Source organism: Daphnia magna, linkage group LG9 (assembly GCF_020631705.1).
Source record: "Daphnia magna isolate NIES linkage group LG9, ASM2063170v1.1, whole genome shotgun sequence".
In the NCBI taxonomy this organism is placed as follows: domain Eukaryota; kingdom Metazoa; phylum Arthropoda; class Branchiopoda; order Diplostraca; family Daphniidae; genus Daphnia; species Daphnia magna.
This window is the reverse complement of record NC_059190.1, coordinates 9,227,036-9,245,934: the sequence shown is the minus strand read 5'-3', so window position 1 is coordinate 9,245,934 and position 18,899 is coordinate 9,227,036. Positions and strand designations below refer to the sequence as shown.

The window sequence follows — 18,899 nt, the reverse complement described above, 5'->3', positions numbered from 1 at the left end:
GTCTGCAGCCCAAGTTACCATTCCAAAGTACCGAGGTGCAAATCGGACCAAAAAAAGATTTTAGAACGTTACAATTTTTAAATCCCAACAGTATCAAATACAATATCATGCGGAAATCAATGGAAGCACTCGCAAAAAAATTGGGACGTTATTGCATTTAACTAAACTACAGAGAAATGCTACAGCATCATGAAAAAACATTTAGTTTTTAGAAAAAATTCAATGAAAAATATTATGAGATAACTTTACAATATGCAACATTATTACAAGTTTACAACCTACAAGGTCTTTAAGTCTACATAGCATTATTAGTATTCTTCTCAAACTCAAGTGAAATGATATAACATCATTATTAATACAAAATTGTGTAATTAGTATTACAAAATATTACAAAATTTATGAGTTGGTATGTATTCATATTCAGAAAGGCTACCAATAGCCGTCGCCAGATGGGGGTTTTAGCACTGACAGGGCAATAGCCATCTATGGCTATTGCCGAGAGTGTGAAGAGATGTTTCAAATACAGTACCTACCAGAAGTCTTTGCAAGCCTGAGAGAACCTTATGCAAAAACGCCGTTTTTGCGGTTCTCTCAGTGCTACAATTTTCACCTAAATAGTACAATTTTTTGTGTGTGCGTTCTCAGAAATAGTGAGAACGTCCTTAATTTTTTCCTGAATTTTTTTTATGGGTTAGGGTGGGTAAAAATTCGATGAAAAAGTCTTTAGAAAGCCGAGGACCTTATGCAAATTACGTCACTTTGGTTTTTCTATTTTTACAAACAGCTAGGGCTACGAAGACGCAAAAGGGCTTAAAAAAAGAGTTACGATAGCTCTACCTGTAGTCTAATTTTCAATTTTTTTTCTTTTTATCCAACGATTTTACAGGTGGTTAAAAAACGAAATTATGGAAATCCCTTTTTTGCGGCATCAACCGGAATTGCCGAATTCTTAGAAAACCCTTTGTTTTTTTCCTACAGTTTTACCAGAATAATAGAATACTATGTATAATATATATAGTATTCTATTACTCTGGTATACAGTAGGTGCCAAAAGTATCCGAACACTTTAGCGCGATTGAGAAAAAAAGGATTAAAAAATCCACTTAAGTCAATGAAAATAATTTTGTGTCCTACTAATAGATAAAGGTATCTAAAAATGATTTTTTAAAATTTTTATGACTTGTAGCCGCTAGCCGGCATATCAGTGCACAAGTATCCGAACACGAGTTTTTCCGCCGTGCTTCCTTATGGCACTACGTGTCTTCTTTATTATTTTTTAAAATATACCAAAAATAATACTATCAAAGGCTAACTAGGCTTTTTATGTGTAAAAATACGTAATCTACTCATTCCGGCCACTTGTTATGCTTAATCTTAAATTTCTTTTTTGTAATTAATTTTTCCGTGGCAGGCTATGTGTCATTTTCTGATTTTTTTCCGTCAGAAAAAAATTTATACATGCGGCAACTAGGGGCGCGTTGTTTTTCTACTTGAAAATCATTCAAATTTAGGTAGCCTTTGTCTCTAAATGCGCGAAATCTCACAAAGAATGGCGCATACCCGCGCCCCTAGTTGCCTAAAAAGAAAATTCGCTGTTCAAACGAAGTACAACAACTTCAGAATTTGCGAAGGAAAGCGTGGGTGGTTTTTAGGAAAACTTAAAAATTTAACTCCATCCTTGTGATTCTTTTCACAGTTTCGTACGCAACACTTCATCTTGTTAAACTTACAAGTTTGACGTTTATAGAATGAACAACAATACACCAGCTAGCTAAAGAATTCGGGTTCTTCTGCTAGCCGGGTCAATCACAAAAAAGGACTCTTAAACAAAAATTACCTACAAATAAATTAGACTTAAAAGGAGATGGAGGGAAAAATTTGGTTATCACCAAATGAATAGCGAATCCACTGTTAGGTACAACAGTGAGGGAAAACATAGTTATAGAGAAGAAAACAATATTTTAAAAGTGAAATGGTTGGTTTTCCCATAAGACGCTGTGGACAGCGTACCACAGATTGGACACAAATTACATTTTCGCATTTGCGGAGAATGCGCAACGTAGGATGTCCAACTGCTCTATTCAGAATATCTGCAAGGGACTAAATTCAAAAATTGAGTGGAACTATTAATCAGTCATGAGTGAATCAATTAAGAAAAACTTACTGAAACATCAATAGGCTACCAATGAGTGAAAATGACATTCTAGCATGCCCATTGCTATGTATCACTTTGACAAAAGTGTCATAATGAGATCATCTACCAGAGACAAAATTCATACACTGAGTTTAACAATCCATCAAACATATTAAACCAATTAGAAAGGAATACTTACTGAAATATCAATAGCAATTAGTTAAATATAACATGCCAATTGCTACATCACTTGTTAGAGTTTTAGACAAGTTTCACGATCAAGTAAAAATGTATGTACGTAATGTAAAATGCAATAGCCGTCGCTACATGGGGTTTCGAACCGGCATACCAATAGGTCTGACCTGCGAAATGTGAATAAATTTGAATGTTACAGTCGAACAATTAGTGTTTAGTGTCGTTATTTTCTTTTTTTTTTTGTTTTTTATTATTATAAACTATTATTTATATTATTATATTAAAATTATAAAATTATACTGAAAAGAGCACAATAGAGCAAGGACTGACGCGTACCCCTATTGTTTTACGAACGCACCTTGGTGTTTTAAGATAAGCTTTTACGGCTGGAATCCATGTTTGTTTCGAGATAAACATGGCCGCCAGCCGCAATTTCTCTCTTAAAATAGTAAGGTGCGTTCATAAAACAGTAGGGGGTACGCGTCAGTCACTTGCTCTATTAACTACCGATCACAATTCTGTCGTAGCAGATAAAATCTACCAACGACTGCTGCGTTGCCGCGATGGATACAAATGTGAAAAAAGATGTCGAACAGCCCTATACAAACAATTAGAATAAAAACAATAACAACCAGCAAACATGGCGGACGCAGAAACAATTGACACGCGAAACCGCGAAGTGAATTGCCTCTATATCCTACACACTAGGGCTCGGCCCCGCGTCGATCGGGTAGCTTTTTGGCCGATCGGTTAGGTCATTTCGGTTTTCGGTGCGGTTCTATTGGGTTTGGGGGGGGGCCTTTTTCCTGCCCATGGGCATTTGGGTCGACTTCCGGGTAAAACCGGGGCAAGGGAAAAAAGCTAATCGGGGCCGAGCCCTACTGTCACCTTTTTGTGTATTTTGTGAGGGTAGGGTTCGCCCCGACGACCGAGATCAAGTTGTAAAATTCAATTACAGTGCCGGTCCAGTTATAGAACCGCCTAGCTATGGAACCGGCTCGGTTATCGAACCGATTTTTCTTTGCCGTGTTTCAGCGCCACCGTTGGCCTTATTATGAACTATATTGATTTTCTATGGCGGGAATGAATGGGTTTTGCCTTTTACAACATGCAAAAAAATATTACTGTAACGGGTTTTATCTTTTTAGGCAATGTTGTACATCGGTTAAATGACCCAACTAATAATAATAGGCGGTAAAGTTATTCATACCAAATACAATAATAATAGGCGGTAAAGTTATTCATACCAAATACAATAGAATACAATAGCTTCCTTTATTCATTCTTATCTTCTAGCACCTTGTTCCATTCCAGTCCTTCTACCAACTCTAATTTCTTTTTCCTTCTGGTATGACAACAGTTCTTCTAGTTCATCAAACCACTTCCTCTGTGGATGGTCCCCCACCAATGAAGATACACTAGTATTTCACCATTCATAGCCATAGACTATATAACACATATATTAAAAACCTTTTTAAGTTAGTCATAGCAGCGGTTCGAACACGGAACTCTAAATCCATAGCGAACAGCATTACCACTCTGCTATGTGCCCTTACATTCTAAGACTGTCAAATTTTGAGGGATGAAAGAACCGACGATAGGTGGCACTAAGATTGGGTACTTGGTTATAGAACCATTCAGTTATAGAACCGCGCACAGGCCGGTTCTATAACTGGACCGGCACTGTACTAGCATTAATATAAATTATTATGTATGGTTGAACATGCAAGATATGCTATTATAAAAATTTAGTCATCAGACTAGCAACCGTTTTTTTTATTAGTGACTGTGTTCTGAAGAAAATTTAGAAAATTATACAAATTCGTCAAATAATAATTAGTTAGTAACAGAAGACCTAAAGCATCTTAAAAAATGTAGAATATAGTTTTTTATTTAACAGTGAAAAAATGTAGAATATAGTTTTTTATTTAACAGTGAAAATTTCATGGAAATACGTATTCCAGATACTGAGATATTGTCGCGGGTGAAAAGGGAGATTGGTTATCTCTTCGCACAGATGAGTCATCCGCTCCTTGGACAACGCTACGATGGTGGTGAAGAAATTATCGGGAGAAGTCCGCTCTAAGAAAGATACGCAGATACGCAGTCCGGAAGGGGAGTAATTTGCGCGACGGTATAAAACGCGGCCCCGAATCTGCGTTAGATGAGTCTCCATCGGGTGAGCTCCCGGAGCTGGGCTCCGTAAGAGGAGTTCCCTGGTTTCCCTAGAGGTCTTCAGACGCTTCTGCAACTTTTGGTAATGGTTATCCCTTTTTGTTCGAGTTAAACCATATTGTTTAGAATTTAAGTCATCACTTGTTGTATTCGTTTGTGCTTGTTCAAATACAACTTGTGTGACAATATCGTCATTTTGATTTCTTCATAACAACTGGAGCTTCCATATGAGAAAAACACGTTTCAACTGACCCGACGCCCTGTTTCAATTGCCCCAAAGTATTGGCAATTGTAACATTTGAAGTACCTCCAGTTTTTCACAGATATCATCTGTTTTACTGTGCCAAGCCCCTAAAAAAAATATTTTTCTGTAGCTTAGATAATTAGCTACAAAACTATGTATTTTTTAGCTTAGTTTGAAAATTCTCTTACTCGGGGGGAACAAAAATTATTTTTGCGTTCCAACCACCCCCACTCTCCCCTACCCATGCCCTAACGAAATGATCATTGACCGAAACGGCATGAGAAAAGAAATGAGTAGCCTATAGTCTGGTTATTCAAGAATATTTAACAATTGGGATAAAATTGAGGACTGTAGTTTCTGTCTCAGTGATTTCATTCGCGCACGCTGACACGCTCTCACACTGACACGCCCTGTAGTGCCGTTATACAGTTATCGTCGATCAGTTTGCCAGCCTCATTTTGGCTATATCTATTGGATATACGTGAGCTTGAACGAAATATACAAAATCCTGTGGTAAGTTAAGAAATGTTAAGAACTAGATGTCATGACATTCGCAAATTATCGCCGACATTCAAATCATTTTGAATCGGTTGACACACTCTTGAAGAAGAGGTTCGTTTTTTCGATTTATACGCAACAGCGGCCCACTTTTTTGTTTACATTATGTTGCCTAAAACGTGTACAAAAGCCTAATTATTCAACAAAAACATTATAAAAAAGTGTCAAGCAGATGGCCAGATCCAAAGAAGTTTGCCATCGTTTCTTGTAGATACGGAGTAAGCACCCACAGTGAACTCGTCGATTCAGTAGTTTAATCTTTACCGCAATCCTTATTGAAAACAATCTGGGTATGTCTTCATTTTACCATTGATAACACACCTCATAATCCTCTTGTTCTGTTAGCTGCAAATAGGGGACTCTTAATTTCTCGTCCACTTGTCAACAATCAATCTAACATTTTTCAATACATTAAGTCTGTCTGGAATACGAGAATGGTAAAATATTTTCCCATCTATGGGCTAGTCTACTCTCTTCTGCAGTTTACTTTCTCCTTCCGTGCTGCCGGAAAGTGAGGGCATATTCATTGCTCCAACGCATCACTCTGGCCAGTAGTCAGATAGCATTATTGCTCCTGTTGAACCCCCCGCAGTTAATCCCTCACAATTTCGATATATATTTTTTGTTACTATACGGCTTTTGTTTTTTGATTTGTGCGGTTTTGTTTTGTTTTGTTTTTGTTTTTGTGTTTTTGCTTTTTGTTTGTTTTTTGTTTTGTTTTTTGTTTGTTTTTTTTTTTTTTTGCGTTTAGTTATTTTTGCGGGTTTCCACAGGACGACGAGACTGCATTCCATCGATTGCCGAAGAAGGAAGACTCGCGGACCTATACATACATTCACTCTCCCTCCTCCTCCTCTCGCTTGCCCCCTTCTAGCAATGCGATCCATCCAAGTACACACATAGGACACGAGAAGAACAGATGCAAACGAAATGAATGAAAGAATTATGTAGCGAAAAAAAAAGGGCTCGGCGAGCGGAATAAGAAACAGGATAGAATAGCCAAATAAGAGAAAACTGAAGGGAGAAGGCATGGAAGGAAACGACTGAGGCCTCCGAATAATATGGCAACCCGGCAAGTATGAAAGGAGGGGGAGAGATTATCAAAAGAGAAGGAGGCTATGGTGGTACGTACCTGTAACAGCAGGTATTCAGGTTGAGGGGGAGGAGGCCAGAAGGAGCAGGGCGCAGGTCGTACACGCTATACACACGCATACTCGCACTCTCCTGGCGGCCATTCCTCTTCCTCTTTTTCAGTCTTTTTTTAAATTCTTTTTTTTTTTTTTTTATTATTCATTTTTCGTTTTTCTTTTTTTTTTTTTTTTCTTTCGCAGATAGGTTTCTTTCTACCGTATAGTCTTGCTTGAACTGTTGCCTTCCTCGGATGGTGTGAGCGCTTGGTCTCTGGACCTGCCAGGCTTTTTAGTTTTCTATCCCGCGGTCTTCAACAAACACCTTCGGAGAAACTGTCTACTTGCCGGCGTGATTCCGTCAAACAAACACACAAACTCTTCGATCAATCCAAGTCCTAATAAAGGGAGGGGAAAAGAGAGAGGAAGAAGAAGAAAAAAAAAGTGCGCCAAGTGTTTATAAATCTCCTTGCGTTGGCAGTGAATCGCGGAAATACAAACAAAAACAAGTGACCAAAATGACCCATTATTCAATGTCAGTTTCCTGACATCAGACATGACGACTTTTCTAGTTGTTCAACAGTTACAAGATACCCACTAAACAACAGACAATATCCTCCCTGGAAAAGTCGATTTCGGAGCAGAACAGTGAAAAGTGGAAACGATTGCAATAAAAATTCCCGAGTTTGCACTCACACGGTGTTTCACTTTACCTGCACAAGTTCGGCTTACTTTTTTATTTTTTATTTATTTGGCTTCTACGAACCACCGAACAGATTTCGTTTTACTGCATTCCCCCCTCCTCCCCCCCCTCTTTCCATTTTATACCGTACTGCATCCATTCGAACCGTTTCGTTTTTCTCGTTTTCTCTTCCTCTCGCAGTTCCTTCTGCCCTTCCAGTACACGGAGCACCTCTCGGTCAGGATGTCATAAATGATGGCAGGTTGAGTCCGCCCCCCAGCAGCAGCAACCTTCCCGAAGGCCATACGCGCCAGTTTCAACAGGTATAACAAAAAGGCAAAGAAAAGACGGCGTATGTGTGCGTGTGTCTGGTGTCTGTGCCCGGTACAGTCGAAGGTACTCTTGTGCATGAACAGTCTATTGTCTATCAGGGTATACAACTGCAGACGGCGCCGAACGTTTGTTCCTTTCACAAGTTTGTTGGCAAAGAGGGGAGAAGCAAAATAGGAGAACCGGAGAATGGATCGTGGGAAATGAGACCCCGTGTGTAATGGGCTCGCACTGAAATTGTAAACTTCCTTACTGTATATCTCTCCTCCTATTTCATTCACCTGCAACAGAAAAAACAAAAAAAGAAAACAAAAAAAAGTCCGCTTTGATTGACTTTTTCTTTTTAACTGAGACACAGCCAATTCACCATGGATTAACGTTCATTATATTTTTTTCAGTCTTTCTTGTTTTTGTTTTTTTCCCCCATAGTTTTACATTTTGCTTCACGGTTTGTTCCCTTGAACCATAGGGCAAGGTTATGTATGGGATCCGAGACGTCGGCATAAGCGGAAGTTAGCGCAGACGTCACAAAGCCACAACGTCATTTCAATTCTGTTTCTTTTATCTCCTTCATCTTTCTAAGAAACGCGTTCGTTAGTTTTCCTGCAGGACGGCAGGAGGAACGTTCAATTGACACTGGCGCAGCAGCGTCAGTCTGAGGTCCCGACTTCCAGCACAGCTGTCTCGACGCGAAACGCTATGAATGATTTGTCTCTGTTATCTAACACGACAATCTAGTTTGCAATCCCAATTAACTAGCCGACCGTCATTGATAGTTGCAGTGACGTTGATGTACGCGTTTAGCGCCCCATGTTAGGTGTCAGTTGTGCGTTCTGTACATTTGAAGCTCGTGAGTCATCCCAACGGGGGGCCGTCAATGCAAAATTCGTATGCAAAAATATGAAAGATGGAATCACCGGCATCACGAAATAGCAGCTGGAACGCCGGATGCGTGTTTCCAATTCAAGTTCATTTCTCCCAACAGTTGCATAATCTTTTGCTCCATTTCTTTCTTTGTTTCGGTTTTCTCGCTGTCTTTTGATTTAGTTTCTTTTCACCGTAAACCAGCATAACACGAACAACAACAAACACAGCGGAATAGTTATTCGAAACTGGAATTTGGTAAAAGTTGGTAAGGAGGACAACGAAAATCCAGGTGCAGTCATGGAGTCTCCAACGCGACTGAGCCAGTCTCGATTCTTTCGCTTTGGCCGCTTGAGGTAAGTCGGCCAATCCACTTGAAAAACCAATTCATCTACTGCTGACCTGCCAAACTCAAAAACAAACAGTCGTTTTTTTGTTTTTGTTTTTTGTTTTTCGCCACAATAAAACACTGCATTTTTCGTGTCTTCTTATGTATTTAAACACCAAACGCTTGGGTATACGTGTGCAGCAGCAGTAAGGCGTCTCGCAAAAGTTCCTCGGGCTACAGTAATCACAGCTTTTCGGCGCACCCATTGGAAACAGTGGATCAAAATTGTCCGGTTGAGGCGAGTTACGCCAGCAGCGAAATCATTTATCAGCAGCTCAATCATCGATCAGCCTCTATGGTACGTCAGCCATCAACACCTTTCCCCTCAATTTTCTTTTTGTTTTATTTTATTTTTATTTTTATTTTTTTTACTTCATTCGTATTTGCTGCTCTCTTATTTCTGTTGACTTCTCCTTTTTGCTCGGTCGATGTACGATGATGTGGTTGTGACTTCTTTCCACTCTGATTCTGCGGCCATCATCCATCAGCCGCGTTCAAATCGATTTTGAGCCAAGAAAAAAATTTAAAAAAGGGCTAACAGTTTCCTTTTAAAAAAATACTCGTATGTAGAGCACTCTGCCGTCCAGCCTGCCGCCTGGAACGTACACTGGGCTTCCGTACGGTGAAAACTTCGGCATGCATCAGCCTCGTTTGTCGCAGCTTCAGACCCTAGAGGCCAAGGTATACTACCGAGCGTATTCGTTCAAACTTTCGAGTTATTTTTGACAACGGATGTGATTTCGGAATTCCACTCCGGCTTTCCCTCGTAAAGACAAAGTGTGCTCCAGCCGTTGAATGATGGCAATCTGTAGCGCAGCAAAATGTTGTAAAGAATTTGGAAAGATAACTAAAACCAAAAAAAAAGGAAAACGAAATTGAATTCACGGACTTTCGAGTTTCACGTGCTGTCAGAGGAACTGTCGGCGGCCTTACAAAAAATGCCTTCCTCACGTCCACTGCAAATAGATGTGTTTTGTAGACTGGAGTTGGGTATATACAGCGCGGACGTGGAACGGAGTGAAATCGGCGTGTGAGAATGCGCGTGAACGGTATTTCTCGTGAAGGGGAAAAGGCAAAGACTTCCCTTTAGGAACGCGAGTGGCATTTTTTATTTTTAATAGTTAAAGCAGCGGTTCTCTCACTGATGATCGTTTTGTCGTCGGCTCGACTACAACAGATGGCCAGTATCGCCGTATCTCTGTCGGGGGGCGGACGACGTTCGGCCGGAACTCTGCCACACCATCAGCCCAGCTTGAGGAGCAGTCCATCCATCGACACCGTCAGAAGCGTCGGCAAGGCGTCCAGCAGCAGCGGCGGTCACCCGCTCGGCGTTCATCATCACCAACAGCAGCAGCAACGGTCAACATCTGGGTCCAGCAAACAGATTCGCAACGAGATCGAATTGTTGCGCAAAATCATTCAGGATAAAGACGTCCTCATTCAAAGGTAAGGCACTGCATGTCTCTATTGGTACTGCAACAGCACGTCTCTTTCGGTGTGTCGCTGGCCCGATTGTTCCCAAAATGGCCTCGTTCACCCGATTTTTGTCTTTCTTTTTTCTTTTCTTCTTGCACGAGGACAGCAGCTTGGTTAATTTAGAATGTACACGAAATTAGTCGGTGTTGTGATGCGTGACGCTGGGCCGTAGTTGCGGTCGGCCAGCAGCTCGAGGCGTCCGCGGCCACTACGCACAGTATCTGTATATCCCGTATGTAGCCCATGGCGGTCGACACAGTGGCTTTTCTTTTTTCCGACTCTTTTCCTTTTGTATTTTTTCGTTTTCAATTTTATTTCATTTCATTTTATGTTTTCGAGGAAAAAAGAGATTAGATTGCTAAGAGGGAAAGTTACGCTCGGCCGATCAAGCGTCGACTCAGTTGCGTGTAGTCTTTTCTCTTCTGCTATGCAATTGTTGTTTCCATTTGGTTGGCCGCCGTTGCCGGAGCAGCAAGCGACAAGTGCAGCCAAAAAATTCGGCTGTTTTGTTGGTCACCAACATTTACCGGTTTTCTAATTCGATCGTTATTTTTGTTTCGCCGAGTGCAGTCTTCAGCAGCAGCGTGAACAACAAGGTGCCACCATGACGACTGTGCTGCAACAACAACAACAGCAAACGGTGACGAGCGGGACCAACTGGGCAACGTCGAACGAACGGCAGCAGATCGAACGCCGTTTAGCCCTCATCCATCGAGACATCGAATTAAAGCGGGCCGCCATCAAGAATTTGAGACTTTCACTGCAACAAACCAACGTCTCCGAGTAAGTTGAACTTTATGCCCAGTTTCCGGCCCACCCATTTCCGGTGTCGTTCTATTCTCTTCTCCTTTGTGTGTTTTGGTTTCTGTTTTTGTTTTTGTTTTCTGTTTCCACGTTCTTTCTTTTGGCTTTCACAATTGAATTCATTTTGGGTGTGTTTCGGTTGATTGCCACAGCAACATCGACTCGCATATCAAACAAGCCGAGACCGAGTACCAACTGGAAAGGGAGGAGACGAATATGTTGAACCTGCAGGATGAAAAGAGGACGCTCCTGTTACGATTCGGCGGAGCCATTCATCAATGGGGACGAAACGGCGTCGGTGGCGGCAACAGCAGCAACAACCTCGCCAGCAACTCGTTATTCCGGTCGGTAGAGCGAAACGCCGCACGCATTTAACCTTGTTTGCATGTTAATTTAAAAAACAAAACAAAAAAAACACGCACAATGTGTCCTTGCTAAACGTAATAGATAGAACAGTAAAAAAATAATAACAAAAAGCGATAAACGGCTGACGGTTTGACGGTGACATGCAAAAAAAACGCAAAATTAAAAATGCCAGAAATTACGTGGAAAGTGGTCAACTTATACACTAGTCACCAAGTTTTTAAACGAAGAGTGACGTCAACTCCAATGGCAAAAAAAAACGAAAAAACAAAAAAACAAAACAAAAACAAAAGAAAAAGTCTGAAAGCGATTCGGTCTGACTGCCAAGTTTTTATGCGGTTGTACTCAATAAACATCGACAAGGCGGACACCCACCCCTCGCACGGCAGTCTTTTGTTTTCTTATCGGTTCCAAATTCCAATCTAACCAATTCATCCATGCACCGTGTTCCCTGTTGTGTCATTGTGCCTAGAGGGTGGCAGTCGGCCAGCCATGAAAGAGGTCAACCGGTCCTCCGTGACTTGTACGCTAATCTCATTTTTTAAAAAATTCTTTAGAATTCTTCACGAACATGCGCCTCTGGTTATCATCATCAACAAAGTGGAATACGACGCGCAGAACCCCAGTCTCAAGTTGCAATACTCGAACAGCTGCGAGGACAGGAACGGACTTCTACCTTTGGTCGACGCGTGCACCATACAATGGGCGCGAGATGATCTCAACCTGAAGGCGGGCGACAAGTAAAAACAAGAGCTGATTTGCACAAGTAAATTCATTGACGCCGATTGGTTATTTTGTTATGCTCTTTGCTCCCGCGACAGAGTGTTGGAGATCAACGGTCAGCTGATTCCCGGCCAAGAGAAAACGGACCTCGGGAAACTTTTGATTCAAGGCCAAAATGAGATCGTTGTAGCTCGCCAGAGCCGCGAAGAAGCCTACCTGATGCAGATCCAGGATCTTTCATCTAAACTAGAACGAGTTAGTCAAGAGCGAGACGGTTTGAAAGGTGAAAACCTGCGGTTGAAGCACCGCATCTCTTACCTGGAAGAAGTGCGTCACGATGAGGAGCTGGCAGAAGAAGAAGACGGTCAGCAGCTGATGCACAAAGAAAAGGCCAGCCATCGCGGTTCTTCCAAAACATCATCTCAGCTTCAACAATCGCAAGTGCAACAACAACATGACAGTCTATCGTCTGGTGAGAGCCAGTCGCTCTACCGATCGGAGGTACGAGTCCAAACGGCTCCTGTTCGCCAAAAGCCACCACGCACGTCTAAGCTGAAGTCGAATAGCAATTCAGTGGGGCGACATCCCAGCGTACCCGACGCTGATTATGGCGACAAACGCTCAAGTTCGTCGTTGGATAGCCGTCGAGGTGGTCCGCCAATCACTACCACAGCAGAATCGAGTGGCGATTTCCAAAATGGTGGCGTCAGCGTCGAGGCGGGCAGCATGAATCGCATTAAAACTTCCTCGATTGTCGACAGGCATTTCGGTCATGTAATTCGTGTTACTCATCATCATCATCCTCACCAGCAATCGACGCCACAGTCGCAGACACCGTCGTCTTCTTCGTCGTCTCACGACTACGCGTCGCGACGTCAGCGAGTACCTGCCGATTCCATTTCTGACCTCCAAAGCGTCGCCTCCTACGATTCGTTTATCGATTCGCATCCCGCTCGTCACCTTCATATCGGCCAATCAATGGAGACCGTTTCCAATGTTTCACTGATGACAAGGCCTTTCAACCAGCGCTCTCCCTCTTCACCCACTCGGGTAATTTCTATTCGAATTTAATTATTATTTGCATACAGTTAAGCCATTGAGTAAGGTGACGAATCGGTTCTTTCTTGTTTTCTAGTCAGAAGTACAAAGCGTGGCCTCAATGGATCTAGAGCGACGCCGTCACGGCTACAACAGTGATGAGCAAACCATTTCGTCTTCCATGAATTACGGAGGCTTGTTGACCGGAGGCAAGAAACCCAAACCAGTTCCGCCCCGTAAACCTTCGTTCTTGTATCTGAATCGTGCCTCCAGCTTGCAATCAGTCAACGGAGTAGTCAAAACCAATTCGATGGATCGTTCTTCCAACAAGATTGATGCAAAGGGCAAGCTCTCGGAAACTGAAAGTTGGAATAACAACACGGCGCCCAAAACCAGCCTGCGAACGGCCCTGTCCGGTAACCTGAAATGGAACATTCTCTCCTCGTCACGAACCAAAAATGCCGGTTCCACTCGAGAAAAGGAAGATCGAGAATAATGCAATTTCATGGCGCAATTGAAACCCGAAGCTCAACTATATAACATAACTTGATTATAAAAATGTCGTTCATGCATCCTATTATGCATACTTTATTATTGAATGTACTGTACAAACGTATGCTGTCCACATAAAGATTTGTAAACAGACTTCTTAAAGAAGACATTCAGAAGAAGACGGAAGGATTCTTTTCATTCACACACATGTGGCATTACCACGGTCTGCATGGAATAGAACATATTATGGAGCAAGTGGTTCTTTGTCTTCTAACTCTATTCGTCCTGGATTGCTGATTTTGATTGGTTTGCTTGAGGATCCACCGCGAACCGCTGCAAAGCATAATATCGTGAAAAACGAAGCTAGCAGGAAAAGTGATGCCACCATTAAATGGTGGCTTGATCTGGCTCTTTCCTCCTAAAGATGATTGAACAAACAAATGCATTTGCATTACAAATAAATAAATACATATTTTAAACAATTCATATTTTGGGCATACTTTTCCCAAAAGTACAGTCCACGCTGGGTTTTCTAATAATTTGACATCGAATGCTGAGTTATCGGCGCATTTTGGTGTGATGCTTCCAGTTGTCAGTTTCTTATCTTCACGAGGAAGTACAAATGCCCCAATACTCTTTGGGAAAGGATTAAACTGTAGGGAATTGCAAGTTGGGGCCCCATGTGGCATAGACACAAACCAAGGATGGTACAGGTTCAAACATAGCTTGTTTTGGGATTGCATCAGAGACAGAGAAAAAGATAAATTTGTTCCAATGTGATCACGCAGACCAAGATCAATTGCTGCAATGCTTCCAGATATGACTGTAAAATTTTTCCAGATCTCATGAACTGGAAGCATCATTTCAAAAGGAACAGATGCAGCTTCCATTCCTGTTGTGTTAATAGAGGGGGACACTCCAGGTGCAAGTAAGCACATATTTAATTTATTCATTTTAACAGCCACATCGTTCCAGCCCTGAAATATACATTACATTTAAGAGGGTTAATTTATATGGCATAATGTGACATTTACAACCTTTTCATCTGGATTTTTGAGTGGTGATGATGTATGTTTGATGTATAGTGACAAACAGAGGGTAACTATACCAAACGAAGCGATGCAAAATGCAAATATTACTGCAGGGGGTCGTGAAACAACAAAATTCTTTATGTTTTGAAAAGGCACTCGAAATGTCCACGACATTCTTTTCATTTGCGATTTCAATGTTCTACTCTTTCCAGGAGTACTCTAAAAAAGCACCGGATTAGATAAGCGCCAGGGGCAAATCAAAGTATAATTTTTTACATTTGTTTTGGGTTATTTGATGACTACTAAAAATGCGGTTTCAATTTCGTACATCTACTACGGTTAACTTACACTACTAAGAGTCCTGACAGTTGACACCTGAATGTTGTGAATATGAATCTCGTCTGCTGTGAGACAATGTACGCGGTAAGTGGATTGTGCAAAATTTTCCTTTCATTTATCATTTTTATCATTCATTCAGCGATTAAGCTTATCAATTAACTACTTTGTGCTAGGTAATTTTAAACACAGAATAATCAAAGTTTTTCTGGTGAACATTTTTCTGAAAATAAAGTAGAATATGACTCAAAAATCGGAACATTCGGAAGACTTAATGGTTTGTAGTCAAGAAACACAGTCAGGTAATAGATAGGTTCTTTAAAAAGTTAGATTAAAAGACTTAGGTTTTTAAAGTTTATGCCTACTTAAAAATTTTGTTTTGTGTCCATGTCACCTACAAAATTCTTGGCTATTTTGAATTTTCAGATGCTTTTATTATTGAACTTCCTCATATTGAGCAGGCAGGAAACTGGGATTGTGGGCTTGCATGCGTTCAAATGGTTTTGTCTCAAAATTTAGCACTGCAGTTGCTTCAAAATTTAAGCACAATTTGCCCAGAAGAATACCAGAATAGGAGGTTTGTGCAAAATAATTGTTTAAGGAGTGCCTTCAATTAATTTTAAACTCATCTACACTTTACTATTTGAATTTCTCCCCTAGTACATGGACGATTGACCTTTGCTACATTTTAAACCATTTTTCTGTAAAAATCAAGTATTACACAAAAACTTTGGGTGTGAATCCCAATTTTTCACAGGAAAAGTTCTATGATAGCTATATCCTAAAGGTATATAGCTATTATTGGGAGTAGCAAAAATGACCTAATTCTAGGAGCTCTGTTTCTATTTTTATTAAGGATGAAGCAAGAGTTAACCAAAGATTTGCAGCTGCAGCATCTAAGGGCATTTCAATTGAGACTGGTTCCCTGGAACTCAATGACTTGATACATCATATAAAGCAGAATGGAGTTGCCATAGCACTTATAGATGTTAATCAACTAGAATGTGTTTCTTGCAAATCTTTGATCAAAGACTTTGGAAATTTTATGAGGACACTCTTGAAACCCCAACTTCCTTTTAGTGGTATACAAGGCAAATCTTTTAATTCCATATATTTCTCCAATATTTTTCCTCTTGCTATATTATAGGACACTACATAGTCATTTGTGGATTTGATACTAATAAAAAGCTCATGTATTACAGAGATCCAGCTGTTAAAAGTGGTATAGTACTTGGATAACAGCATGAGATTCCCATTCTAGTTAATAGCATAATATCATTCGATTCTATATTTTATTACTACAGAGCTCTGTTGCCTAACATTTTCTTCCTTTGAGATAGCAAGACAAGCTCATGGCACTGATGAAGACATTATCTTGATACATCTCTAAAATTGCGATCAATACGATGTTTTGGTCCCGGCATATTCTAAGCTCGATATCACTGCACATCAATATCTCACCCAAACATTAGTTTTGGTGAGTCATGTTTTCTCGGACAATTTGCGGTTTGAAGTCAGGCTGAATTGCGCGTTCCAGCGATCGACTGTAAAGATCTAGTCGTTGCGTCATCTGTAAATACATTTTTTTAAGTTTTGCTGGTGACTTGCCATACTACAGTTTTCACTTTACCCTGAATCCCCATTTATCCTTCACTTGTCTACACAGATTCAAATCAAGTTCCGCCACGAGAAGACCGTCGTTTACACGGGACAAGCCCTGCAACCGTGACAAAATGTGATTCAAAAAGGGCATTAATAAATGCAAAATGAAATGCTTGTTCTAACGGGTGTGCGTGAGCCATCCGGAGCAGCAACATAGCTTGAGCCATAGAAGTGTCCAAAATCCCGATGAGCTGGTCGACCGTCAGCTGATGAGAATTCATTAGGAAACACCTCTGTACCAACGCGATTTATGGCACACGTGAAATAGCTGCAAAAATAGTAAATGTAAGTAATGCGAGTATACTATGAATGTGGAAATCCGAAACCTATTGGCGATTGCAGCATTCCGGGCTTCAATAGACCACATTGGTTCACTATTCAAATGAAATAAAATAATATCTAGGCGTCATATGAGGAATGAAAAAGAAACAACCTCAAACCGCCAACGGTGGCTGATGGATTGAAAACGATTTCTGCTCCGTTAATACCGTACATCATCCAATTCTGCGGATGGTGTCTTCCATAGCATATGTTAATGGCAATTTTGCCAAATTGAGTCTATTAATAGGCATGGTGGTCAAATATTGTTAAAACGATCTAATATTTTGACTTACTTCAAAGACTGGATGTCCTAGATTGCCTTCCATGTAGTAGGTAGATTCATTGAAATCACCCACGCGCGGGATGTGATTTTTACGGCTTTTGCCCATAACTTTGCCACTGTTCGAGATAACAACACAGGTGTTCCAAATTGTATCACCATGATCTTCGTCTCGTTCCAGAATAGACGAAACGATAACCATATTGTACCGTTTCGCCAACTGTTGATAAGTGTTAGATGAGATCAAAGCACAGCACCAAATTTCTCTAATGACTTACTTCTTGTAGAAAAACAGTTGTGGGTCCATTCTCAGCTGACTCAGCAAACTCACACCATGGATGTTTCTCTCGAGTGCAGAAGGCGAATGGCATGTCTGTTCCGGAGAAACATAATGTAATAAAAAAAATATATAAATTTCTTTTCTAAAGGTTGACAACTTACTCCAAGCTTCTTGCATGCAGATAATGTTGACACCATTCACGTGTGCGACTCCGATTATCTGACCAATTTTCGAGAGCAACGCGTCTCGCTGAGCAGCTATCGGTTCCGTTGTCGGTAGTACGATTGAGTTTTGAATCAAACCTACGCGTACACGCCGTGGTGGCCTCAGTCCTTCTAACTCAGCACTGAAACTATAACCTTTTAGCTCTAAATTCAAAGGATTGGTCGCCCCTACTGTCAAATCTAGCTCTCTGTTGAATAAATAAGAAGTACATTCATTATATTTAGTTATTTAAAAATACTATACAGATGCTCACGGAAGTTCCCTGCCATATAATATTCTAAAAACTTCTTTTCTGTCCTCTTCAGGCAGATGTTTCTTCAGTGATTCTTCCACACTAATAAACTGTTGAGACATGATTCGTATAATAGTGCCTGTATGGAAAAAGTAAGGCACGACAGTAATTTTCACGCAGTATAACCCGGTGCACACACAAAAGCAAAGCTAAATGTGATGAACAATGTGAGGTAGAAAAATTCACAAATGACAGTGGTATTCAATCAACTATTCAATAATATCTTTACCTTAAATAAAGGGAAAAGGGAAAAACCAAGATTCACAAAATGGAAACCTTGTTTCTAAGTTAGATGTGGCTGGATCTGGCCCTTACGTCAAGGTCAAAACAATTTTCAAAACAAAAACAACGTTTGGAAGAAAAGTGTTACCACCGTTTCCTAGATGTCTCTTTAGACGCCGACAGTCAAATTACTGTTTACTCCGCAGTAGAAACCTCGCAGGAAACACGTTTTTCCAAAACGTAACTTGACAACAAATATCTTTCCAAAATGCCACAAGGAAAAATCAAAGTGAAAACCGCCATGCCTACCAACGTTAAAGGCAAAAAAGTAAAGAAGTTGGATAAGGTTCCACCAAAAAGAAAAGTACAACGTAAGTGCTTTGCTTTCATATTTTTCTGTTCTCACATTCTCCAGAACATGAATTTAGTTATTGTACCCAAACCATTTCGATTGTAGACAATCCTATTGGACCAAGAAAGGTCCAAATTATGGAGGCGAAACAAATGAGGAAAAATATTTCAAAAACAATAAATCAAACTCTTGAAGATAGACTTGTGTCACAAGTATCCCAGGATGGTAAGCCATTGGCCGTAATTGGGCGGAAAGCAGCTCAAGAAGCCAAAGCAGAAAAAGGGAAAAAAGGAAAGAAATGAATC

General features: G+C 40.7%; 4 protein-coding genes and 1 long non-coding RNA gene across 7 annotated transcripts; 2 read left to right on the top strand and 3 right to left on the bottom strand.

The window, feature by feature from the left end:
* The first annotated feature begins 6,653 nt into the window (after positions 1 to 6,653).
* On the top strand, positions 6,654 to 13,746 carry LOC116930812. Of its 2 annotated transcripts, XM_032938210.2 has the most exons (11): positions 6,654 to 7,154; positions 7,317 to 7,438; positions 8,493 to 8,665; positions 8,839 to 8,995; positions 9,268 to 9,378; positions 9,875 to 10,143; positions 10,744 to 10,956; positions 11,130 to 11,321; positions 11,898 to 12,080; positions 12,162 to 13,113; positions 13,199 to 13,746. In XM_032938210.2, the coding sequence occupies exons 3-11, from the start codon at positions 8,610 to 8,612 to the stop codon at positions 13,595 to 13,597; spliced, it is 2,532 nt and encodes an 843-aa protein (XP_032794101.1). In that variant the 5' UTR covers positions 6,654 to 7,154; positions 7,317 to 7,438; positions 8,493 to 8,609; the 3' UTR covers positions 13,598 to 13,746. The 2 variants fall into 2 exon arrangements, with proteins under 2 accessions (XP_032794101.1, XP_032794100.1); XM_032938209.2 differs by having other exon boundaries at positions 6,654 to 7,438.
* LOC116930818 lies at positions 8,784 to 9,875 on the bottom strand. The gene is made up of 2 exons (XR_004398572.2): positions 9,587 to 9,875; positions 8,784 to 9,503 (listed from the first exon to the last, which is right to left on the bottom strand). It is a non-coding gene; the product is annotated as an uncharacterized LOC116930818 (long non-coding RNA).
* On the bottom strand, positions 13,661 to 15,065 carry LOC116930816 (transmembrane protein 248). Of its 2 annotated transcripts, none has more exons than XM_032938217.2 (4): positions 14,973 to 15,065; positions 14,631 to 14,843; positions 14,094 to 14,570; positions 13,661 to 14,011 (listed from the first exon to the last, which is right to left on the bottom strand). In XM_032938217.2, the coding sequence occupies exons 2-4, from the start codon at positions 14,805 to 14,807 to the stop codon at positions 13,838 to 13,840; spliced, it is 828 nt and encodes a 275-aa protein (XP_032794108.1). In that variant the 5' UTR covers positions 14,808 to 14,843; positions 14,973 to 15,065; the 3' UTR covers positions 13,661 to 13,837. The 2 variants fall into 2 exon arrangements, with proteins under 2 accessions (XP_032794108.1, XP_032794106.1); XM_032938215.2 differs by having other exon boundaries at positions 14,901 to 15,037.
* On the top strand, positions 14,915 to 16,555 carry LOC116930817 (protein GUCD1). Its single transcript, XM_032938219.2, has 7 exons — positions 14,915 to 15,047; positions 15,137 to 15,262; positions 15,387 to 15,537; positions 15,621 to 15,747; positions 15,817 to 16,042; positions 16,108 to 16,182; positions 16,265 to 16,555. Exons 2-7 carry the CDS (start codon positions 15,202 to 15,204, stop codon positions 16,348 to 16,350), a joined length of 726 nt encoding a protein of 241 aa, XP_032794110.2. The 5' UTR covers positions 14,915 to 15,047; positions 15,137 to 15,201; the 3' UTR covers positions 16,351 to 16,555.
* LOC116930813 (beta-ureidopropionase) lies at positions 16,136 to 18,406 on the bottom strand. Its single transcript, XM_032938212.2, has 10 exons — positions 18,250 to 18,406; positions 17,982 to 18,099; positions 17,665 to 17,915; positions 17,502 to 17,596; positions 17,237 to 17,443; positions 17,056 to 17,180; positions 16,949 to 16,996; positions 16,746 to 16,890; positions 16,591 to 16,677; positions 16,136 to 16,530 (listed from the first exon to the last, which is right to left on the bottom strand). Exons 2-10 carry the CDS (start codon positions 18,080 to 18,082, stop codon positions 16,429 to 16,431), a joined length of 1,161 nt encoding a protein of 386 aa, XP_032794103.1. The 5' UTR covers positions 18,083 to 18,099; positions 18,250 to 18,406; the 3' UTR covers positions 16,136 to 16,428.
* Between the last annotated feature and the right edge of the window lie 493 nt (positions 18,407 to 18,899).